This window comes from Babylonia areolata, chromosome 1 (genome assembly GCF_041734735.1).
Source record: "Babylonia areolata isolate BAREFJ2019XMU chromosome 1, ASM4173473v1, whole genome shotgun sequence".
Taxonomy (NCBI): domain Eukaryota; kingdom Metazoa; phylum Mollusca; class Gastropoda; order Neogastropoda; family Buccinidae; genus Babylonia; species Babylonia areolata.
In genome coordinates this window covers 18733769-18743768 of record NC_134876.1, presented here as the reverse complement: position 1 = coordinate 18743768, position 10000 = coordinate 18733769, and the positions used below count along the sequence as shown (strand labels likewise).

Genomic DNA, 10000 nt, shown 5'->3' with positions numbered 1-10000 from the left:
CATACAAATGCAAAACCATTACTACATAAACATTGTCGAATGCTAGTCACCCATGTTACCCTTCCCCTGGCTTCCAAATCAAATAACACTTTATAAGCTTGAGCAGGCAATCTGCATTCATTTATTTGAACCAGTTTTAACCAATACCTAATACATTTTACATACGAATTAATATAAATCGGTTACCTACCAAGCTCACCGTAAACTAAGTCATTCGGCGTTCTTCTGTCCACCTGCAAAAACCTCTTCATAGCAAACAAACATAGTTTTTCTATCTCGTACCCCTTTTCCAACCCCCAAATCTCAGCACCGTACTGTACTATAGGCTGGGCTTGAACATCAAACAATTCAAAAAACAATCTAACAATTACTTTCAAACTTATGTAATAATTGTAATATGCTCAAGACCGCTCGTTTCCCTTTGCTAACAAGGTTTCGACAAGCAAACGTAAAACTAAGTTTTGTGGAAAAGAATAAACCAAGATACTGATAAGTATTTATAACAGAAATTTGAAGATTCCCCAAATACCATCGTTCATATGCAGCTAAATACCCACCCTTTCTGAAAACGACTACATTAGTTTTATCCATATTTACTTTAAGCTCCAACCTGTTTGCTGCTTTGTGTAAATTGTTTAACTGGTTTTGTAAACCTACTACAGTTTCAGACAATAAAACAATATCATCTGCAAACAACAATATGAATAACTCTATCAAATCGAAAGTAACAACATGTCTACCATTTTCTATAATTTCTAGGGCTAATTCATTGATAAAGAAAATAAAATAGGACTACAAACATCACCCTGTTTAACCTCCTGTGTACATCTGATATACTCACTAAATTTAGCACCACATCTTATTTTAGCTTTAACATCCTCGTACATACTTTTAATACAGCAATAAAGTTTACCTTTTATTCCATTTTTTGTAAGAATCGGCCATAAAAGTTTTCTTGCTACTGAATCAAAGGCTTTTTCGAAGTCTATAAAAGCAACGTATAATTTTCGATTATGTGCAAACTGCTTTTGAACAGCTGCCATTAAAGTGAACATATGATCAATAGTACTGTAACCCTTCTTAAATCCAGCTTGGTATTCACTTGTCACGTTGTTCAATGTTATCCATTCAGTTAATCTTTCGTTAATAATGGAACCATATAGTTTACTTGCTATATCACATAACGATATCCCTCTATAGTTATTCGGCTCATTTCGTTCACCTTTTTTTAAAGAGAGGAATGATAATTGACTCTGACCAGTTTTCAGGATAGATTCCCTGGTCAAACAAAACATTAAACAACTTGACAAGAAAAGTGATGGCAGGTTCACCAAAGTTTTTATAAAATTCACCAATCATTCCGTCCGGTCCAGCGGTTTTCCCATTTTTTTAACTTTCTTATTGCTGACAATACTTCTTCTTTGGTGATAGTCCGATCTAAAAAGGCCGTGTTCTGATATTCCATTGTCATAATATGTTCATCATCACGTGACATTTCATTTTCCTGAGCACTACAATCAGTATTACTTTCTTTTTCCAATATTCTTTTAAAATGATTATACCATTCCTCCATTGTGATACTGTTCTTAGCAAAGACTCGTTTACTCAATAAACCCCGAACATTTTCCCAAAAATCTTGCTGGCTGTCAACAGAAGTAATAATCTGTTTCAGCAATGAGTTATTATACAACCTTTTCTTTCTAAGTAGCATATTTTTGTATTCCCTTCGTGCTACACAGAATAAATCCCTGTCAACAGCATCCAATGTTCTGTTAAATTTTCCCAACAAACTACGCACTTTTTGTCTAACACATCTACATTCAGTATCAAACCATTTATTTTGCCGTATATTTCTATTTACACATATTTGCTGTTTCATACAATCTGCCGCTTGCTTTATTGTGTTGTTAAATATTACAAGTGCCTCGTTAACATTGATATCAACCAAATCTGTAGCATGTGACAATTCCAGACATATCTCATGTGACTTTAACAAAACCAGACGCAAATTCATTTTTCCACACATATTTTTCAATGTACTCTCTTTTCTCTGGTGCAGCTGTACTTCCGTTCACAAGAGGAATTTGCACGTGAAATTCCAAAGGCATGTGGTCAGATTCTATTTTTTCTTTTACACAAAATTTACAGCAAGAATTTATAAACTCGAAAAGATCAAACGATGCAATGAAATAGTCATTCACACTGTTACCAGTGTCACTTATATATGTGTAACGACCATTACTGTCACCGTCACATACACCATTGAGGATGTATAGACCAAAAGCATCACACATATCTAACAAGCTTTTACAGTATGAATTTAAAATCCTGTCTTCAGAGCGTCTGCTAATTTTAACCAAAGAGTACTTATCAAACCATGAAAACGTTTTCATTTCTTCACTGAAATCTGGAAGTAAGTCGGCAGTTATACCATTAAAATCACCACACATCAATAAAGAAATCTTTTCATCAGAACATAAATTATCCATCAAACAATCCTCGAGCTGACTAATACCATTATCGATGTTAAACACTGAAAAGTAAGGGGACTTTTCCGGAGGCACATATCCACACACATACAAAACATCATTGGGCAAATGAAATAGTTTCTTATCAAGGATAAATAACAAAACATTATCAATATCTACATTTATTCTCCTCACCTGTTTAACAAGAGTGTTCCTAACCAAACACACTACTCCTCCTGAACGTCTACCCCTTTCTGTAAATTTAATTGCTGGTTTCACAAACACAGTATGATCATCGAAAATCGAAAGTTGAAAATCATCAAGAAAAGTTTCTACAAAGCAAACAAAGTCAAACAAGGACACATATTCCACAAAATCTGGATCTGAAATTTTAGAAAATAATCCATTAACGTTCCAATGCAGGAAAAAAAAGGTTGTTCAAATTATGTACAAATTTTGACTTGTTACAATTTTCATTCACTGTTTCTAAATTTTGAACACTGACACGCCCACTGCGACATTCCTCAACAAGCATAGGTGCACCCGTACCGATATCAATGTCACCCTCCACTGTTGTCATGCCATGCCTGTTGAAGGCCGAGCTCACAGCAACAGCTGTTTTATTTACATTTGCACGTGCTGTGTTCAGTCCTCCTCACCCCATCCCCACTACTGGTGTCGTGATGAAATTGTCCCTACGTGTGTATTGTCCGTCAACAGTCCCATCCCATCTGCACTGTGCAGTTGTCAACAATGACTGGCCGTATCCCTAGGCCACCTCCACAATGCTGCGGTCGTCATCTCCCAGGAAGAATTTCTTTCCATCGATCAGGAGGTGGTCGTAGATCATGGTAGCCCTTTTCTTTTGATTCTTTGCCTCTTTGAGATGAGGTGACAGTTTCTTTCTGATGCTCCTGACTCTCAAGGAGAAATCCTCACCGATGAAAATGTTGCCTCCCTGCAGCTTCCGCTTTGCCTTCAGGATGCTCACTTTGTCTTTGTAAAACGTGCAACACGCTATCATAGGCGAATCCTTGTTCGTGTTTAGTCGGTGGACCCTATCAAAATAGACATCTCCTGACACTTCTGGTGTGTCAGTAATCAGGTCTTTGAGTTTGTTTTCACAGTCTTCTGGTGTTTCCTTCTCAGTTCTTTGAATGCCGTGGATAATGAGATTTTTCCTCTTTGAGCGACACTCAAGATCATCGACTTTTGATTCTAAATTCTTTACATTTTCTTCCAGTTTTCTGTTTGATTCTCTCAAGACATCATTTGAATGCTTCAGAAATGTTACTTCTTCATTAAGAGATTGAACATCATCTTTCATAGCGGAATACAAATCTTTGATTTCCCGTAAATCATCTTTCAGCTCACCAGATTTAACATTCATGTTTGTCATGATGTCAGTCAAAGTTGGTTCTGTTCCACATGTGACCTGTTCTCTCGTCTGAACCTGTTCTTCATTGTCTCTCTCCAGACTCACCCTTCCAAGTCCGCTGCTGCTGGTCAGTCGAGACTGCCTCACGCTGGCTTGCTTGGGAGGGCCAGGATTGACTTCAATGTCCCCGCACTGCATGAGGAGATTGCTGAGAAAAATCACCGAGAGGGTCAGTCCCACTATGACACCGTCCAGCCGGTTTCTCGGCTTCAATGTCGGAAATCGTGAAAGAACTTTCTTCATGGACAGAGATAGAGAGAGACACAGAGAGGGCGTGGGATGGGAGGCCGAACTTTAGATGATTTTGTTGGTTTTCTGTTTTTATCTTTCTTTTGTTGTCTTTTTCCAGCCGACAGTTGCAAGAAGATCGTGTGTTACCACACCAACTGGTCCCAGTACCGACCAGGCGCGGGCAAGTTTTTCCCGGAGAACATCGACCCCAGTCTGTGCACACACATTGTCTATGCCTTTGCCAAGATGACCGGCAATCACCTGGCTCCTTTCGAGTGGAACGATGACAGCACGGACTGGAGTAAGGGCATGTGAGTAAGAAAATGGTTTCTTCCAGCGTATCCATATGGGGGATTGGAGGTGGGTTGTTGGGGGAGGGAGCGTGTGGGTTGGGGGGGGGGGGGGTCAGGTGCGTACGCGAGCGTGCTTATATACTTGTGAAATTATGCTAATATTGTCTGGATTACAGTCAGTTGCAAAGATAAACCGAGGGGGAGGGTGTTGGGGTGAGGCTTGTTGGGAGGAAGGGGTGGGTCGCGTGTGAAAGTATGTTACGTTGTCTTGACTGGTATCAGTTGAAAAGACAGCCTAGTTAGGGTTGAAAGCTGTTCAAGCAAGCAGCTGTTCAGATTTCTGATGTTTAAAGGTTTCAAAGTAAACTGGAATACTTCTTAAAGTGTGTGTGTGTGTGTGTGTGTGAGGGAAAGAGAGATGGAAAGAGTAAGTGTGTGCGCGCGTGTGCGCTTTCATTTTTCATGCAGCCCGCTGCATTCATAGACCCATCCTAAGTTCATATTACAAACTGACACAGTCTCCGCATTAAACACTGCACAAGAAACTGCTGACAATAGACACAGACACCAAAAGAAAGGCTGCTGATCATATCCAGAACTTCCATCGGACCACCAAGACTACATTAAACCCAGCAGTGGGGGGGCACAAGAGGAAATCAAACAGTAAAGGGGAAGAGGGAACAGTGAACCATTACCCTAAATCCAACTCCTTCTACACCACGCCACACCACACCACACCGCACCACACCACACTATACCTTGACAACACTGATATTCATTCCAATACCGAACCGTATTGTACCGTTCCATACCGTACCATACCCTACCCTATCACAACTTACCCTACCATACCAGGCCAGGCCACACCGTACAATGCAAACGAGTACAAGTCACACCGAAGCAATACCGACATAATAATACCCAAGCGAGCACAAACCACAGCTATAAACACCCCAAACCATCCAAGGCAGTGCAACCCTGTCCAGCCTGGCCCAGCTGCATCCTACCTTACAAACCTGTCGCCCACCCTGGCAGGTACGAGAGGTTCCAGAAGCTGAAGGAGAGAAACCCCAACTTGAAGACGCTGCTGGCGGTGGGCGGGTGGAACATGGGCTCCGCCCCCTTCACAGCTGTCGTGCAGTCCCAGGCCAACAGACAGGACTTCATCACCCACAGCATCAAGTTCCTCAGGGACCGAGGCTTCGACGGCCTGGACCTGGACTGGGAGTACCCTGCGAACAGGGGCAGCCCTCCTGAGGACAGGGACCGCTTCTCTGTCTTCGTTAAGGTCTGCTAGTGGTGGTGGTGGTGGTGGTAGTGGGTTGGACTAGGACCTCTAGTGAGAGAGGGGCGTGTGTGGGAGTCGAGGAGGGTGAAGAGGTGGGGGAGTGTGTGTATGTGTCATGTGTGTGTGTGTGTGTGTACTTACACGTGCATGTGTAAGCATGTACAGAGGATGATAGAGTATTTTGGAACAGTTGCGCCTGACTCAAGGTTCCATATGCGGTAGTGTGATTGTAACTGTGACCTGGTTGTTGTTGTTGCTGTTTTCACTCTGTTTCCTTTCAGGATTAATGAAGCTTTTTTGTTTTGTTTTTGACTTTGGTTTGTTTAGTGTTTTATTATCTTTGTAATGTAGTGTTTTGTTATCTTTGCAATGTAGTGTTTTTTGTTATCTTTGTAATGTAGTGTTTTCTTATCTTTGTAATGTAGTGTTTTGTTATCTTTGTAATGTAGTGTTTTGTGTATCTTATCTTTGTAATGTAGTGTTTTGTTATCTTTGCAATGTAGTGTTTTGTAATGTAGTGTTTTGTGTATCTTATCTTTGTAATGTAGTGTTTTGTTATCTTTGTAATGTAGTGTTTTGTTATCTTTGTAATGTAGTGTTTTGTTATCTTTGTAATGTACGGGTTTCAACCCTGACGAGGCCACAAAGCACTGCTATCGGCAAGACTTTGATCCAAAATTGAATGCCCCCTCTCCTTGTGAATAACGATGATGACGATCGTGCAAAAGTGCTGATGAACACCATCCACCAACGATACTCCAAAGGACCAGCGAGGTACTCATACAGGGTGCTATTGGAGAGAGTGGTTACCTGCCTGAGTTGGAGTCCATCAGGGCTGCCCTCTGTCTCCCACGCCGTTTAAACATATCTCTGGAACTCATCGTGACGGGCGCAATAGCCGAGTGGTTAAAACTTTGGACTTTCAACCCGACGGTCCCAGGTTCGAATCTTGGTAACGGCGCCTGGTGGGTAAAGGGTGGAAATTTTTCCGATCTCTCAGGCCAACATATGTGCAGACCTGCTAGTGCCTGAACGCCTTTCATGTGTATATGTACGCAGAAGATAAAATGCGCACGTAAAAGATCCTGTAGCCCAAGTCAGCTTCGGTAGGTTATAGAAACGGGAACATACCCAGCATGCAAACCCCTATGACGGAGCATGGCTGCCTGCATCGCGGGGTAAATAAGCAAACCGTTCATATACGTAAAATGTTACATATCTGTAATAGTGTGTATGTGTGCATGAATTACGCAGGAAACGAAGGATGAGCGCCCAGTGGCAGCTGTCAGTCAGTTCTACCCCGGTAGGCAGCCTGTTGTGCAAATGACTGTGTTTGTGAAGAGCTTAGAGCTTTGCCTACGACTGAGGATAGGCGCTTTATAAATATCGATATCATCATCATCATCTTCATCGTGATTGATGCGCTTGAAGATCATGTCAGCACAGTCAGCATTGGAGGAAGGACCATCACGAATCTTCGCTTCGGAGACAAAGTGGTTGGCTTGGCAGGTAGTGAGCAGGAACTCGCCCAGACTGGGCGAAGCATCAACAAGTTGTAGCATGGAAATCAGCACTGAAAATATTAAGTTGATGGCCAGCCACACCACCACCATCACTGCTGATATAAGTATTCAGGGACATAAGCTAGGAACTGTTCAACAGTACACCTACCTGGAATCCATCATCGGCAACGAAGGATCCAAACCATGAATCATCTCTGGGGTAACAAAGACAAAATCATCACTGTCCAAAACTGAAATCTATATGGAAAGATATCAACATTTCCATGAAGCACAAGATGAGACTCCTACATGCACCGGTATGTTCCATTTTCCTGCATGCATGCGAGACACGGACCTTCATGGCGGATTTAGATTTAGAAATCATGCCATGGAAATGATGTGTTATCGCAAAGGGTATGGCAAGATACTGAACATCAGATACACTGATCACATCACTAATGAACAAGTGCACCAAACCATCAAGCAGCACATGGACCTCATGAAGATCTGCTGACATCAGCTAAGAATAGAAAGTCGCCCTGGTGTAGCCACGTAACAAGATCCAATGGCTTTGAAAAACAGTCACCCAAGGAAGGGAGACGGAGAGGAAGGGGAACAAAAAGAAGAAAAACTATTCAGAGACTCGGGCTTTGACACACAACCAACAGGCCTGGAGGAATCTAGTGAACGATTCTTTGTGTGGCACCCCATAGATTCTTCACAGAGCTGAGGGCGAAGAAGAAGAAGAAGATGATGAAGATGATGATGGTGGTGGTGGTGGTGGTGGTGGTAGCGGTGATAATGATGGTGATGCTGACGAAGATGATGATGATGATGGCGGTGGTGGTGATAATGATGGTAATGATGACGAAGATGATGATGATGGTGGTGGTGGTGGTGATGATAACGATGGTGATGATGACGAAGACGACGACGAGAGTGGTGATACAGATGACAAAGATGATGATGATGATGATGATGGTGATCATGATGAATTCCCCCGTGTGCAGGAAATCCGGGCAGCTTACGAGCAAGACGCAACCAGCACGGGACGACCCCGCCTTCTTGTGACCGCCGCTGTATCTGCAGGGAAGGCCACCATTGACACGGCTTACGACATTCCTAAAATATCTCAGTCAGTGTCTTTCCCTTTGTCATATTTTAATGTCCACGCCATCGACACGACTTACGATATTCCTAAAATATCTTAGTTTCTTTCCCTTTGTCATATTTTAATGTCCACGCCATCGACACGACTTACGACATTCGAAACATTTCTCAGTTTCTTTCCCTTTGTCATATTTCAATGTTCACGCCATCGACATGGCTTACGACATTCCTAAAATATATCAGTGTCTTTCCCTTTGTCATATTTTAATGTCAACAGCATCGACATGGCTTACGACATTCCTAAAATATCTCGGTCAGTGTCTTTCCCTGTGTCATATTTTAATGTCCACGCCATCGACACGGCTTTCGACATTTCCTCATTATCTCAGTCAGTATCTTTCACTTTATCATATTCTGTGTCATATTCTAATGTCAGTGCAATCGACACAGCTTACATTTCCGCAACATCCCCGTGAGGCTACTATTTATTTTTCACTTTATGATACTGAAATGTATTTACGAATTTGTTAATAGTGTTTGAGTATTTTATTTCATTTTTGACTCACTTGTGTAAACAATGTGAGCCAATGTAATAACCCGGTGTTCGGTTGTGTGTGTGTGTGTGTGTGTGTGTGTGTGTGTGTCCGTGGCAAACGTTAACGTTGAATTTTCTCTGGAAATACTTTGCCTGCCAATACCAAATCTGGAAAGAAAATGGAAAAAAAAGATCTTCACAGTCATACCAATGATAGGTTGTAAGTCTTCCAGATTAAGCTGTATTTCCAGATCATGAACTATTTATTTCGTTGGGGATCCGAATCCAGAAAATGTTTGGGTTTGAAGGCGGCATGACCTCATTCATTTTTTTTCTTGCTCACAATTAAAAGAAAAGAAATACAAATTCTGGACAGAACACATACAGTGACACTTGCCGCATCATTGATGTGTTTACTACATATGACTAGTTTAAAGTGGATACTGAATTAACACGTCGATGATGTATTAAGTGTCACTGTATGTGTTTTGTCCAGAACATAGACGTTTGTAGCAGGCAATGAAAATAAGAGCACTCAAACTGAAACATTTTCCCTGATTTTCGTCTAAAAATAAGAGAGAGAGAGAGACAGAGACAGAGAGACAGACAGACGATTCACATGGCTTGCCCCCAGACTTAAACACAGTCATCACCTACAATGCACAACGTAAATCAGTACTGTGTTATATGAATGTAGACTGTGGTTCTGTGCAATAAGACAGACAGAGAGAGAGAGAGAGAGAGAGAGAGAGAGAGAGAGAGAGAGACAGACGATTCACATGGCTTGCCCCCAGACTTAAACACAGTCATCACCTACAATGCACAACGTAAATCAGTACTGTGTTATACAAATGTAGACTGTGGTTCTGTGCAGGTACCTGGACTTCATCAGCCTGATGTCCTACGACCTGCACGGGTCGTGGGAGAAATTCACGGGTCACAACAGCCCGCTGTTTGCCCGGAGTGACGAGACAGGCCTACAGAGCACCCTCAACATAGTAGGTTGGGAATATGATATACGAAACGAAATGAAATTTTATTTCACCAGGGTAATGAGATAAGCAAGTACACATGCTTTTTTTCCACCCAGCCCTGGACAAAGAGAGAAAAAAGAAGAAAACACACACACACACAC

At 41.9% G+C, this 10000-nt stretch overlaps 1 protein-coding gene across 1 annotated transcript in view; it reads left to right on the top strand.

Annotated features, from left to right (window-relative positions):
- The window catches only part of LOC143280380 (acidic mammalian chitinase-like), a 26236-nt gene that overhangs the window by 4451 nt on the left and 11785 nt on the right, over positions 1-10000 (top strand). Inside the window, exons 3-6 of the mRNA XM_076585018.1 lie at positions 4256-4448; positions 5466-5718; positions 8231-8355; positions 9740-9863. Coding sequence (XP_076441133.1) covers positions 4256-4448; positions 5466-5718; positions 8231-8355; positions 9740-9863 — 695 coding nt within the window. The remainder of the gene's footprint in view (positions 1-4255; positions 4449-5465; positions 5719-8230; positions 8356-9739; positions 9864-10000) is intronic.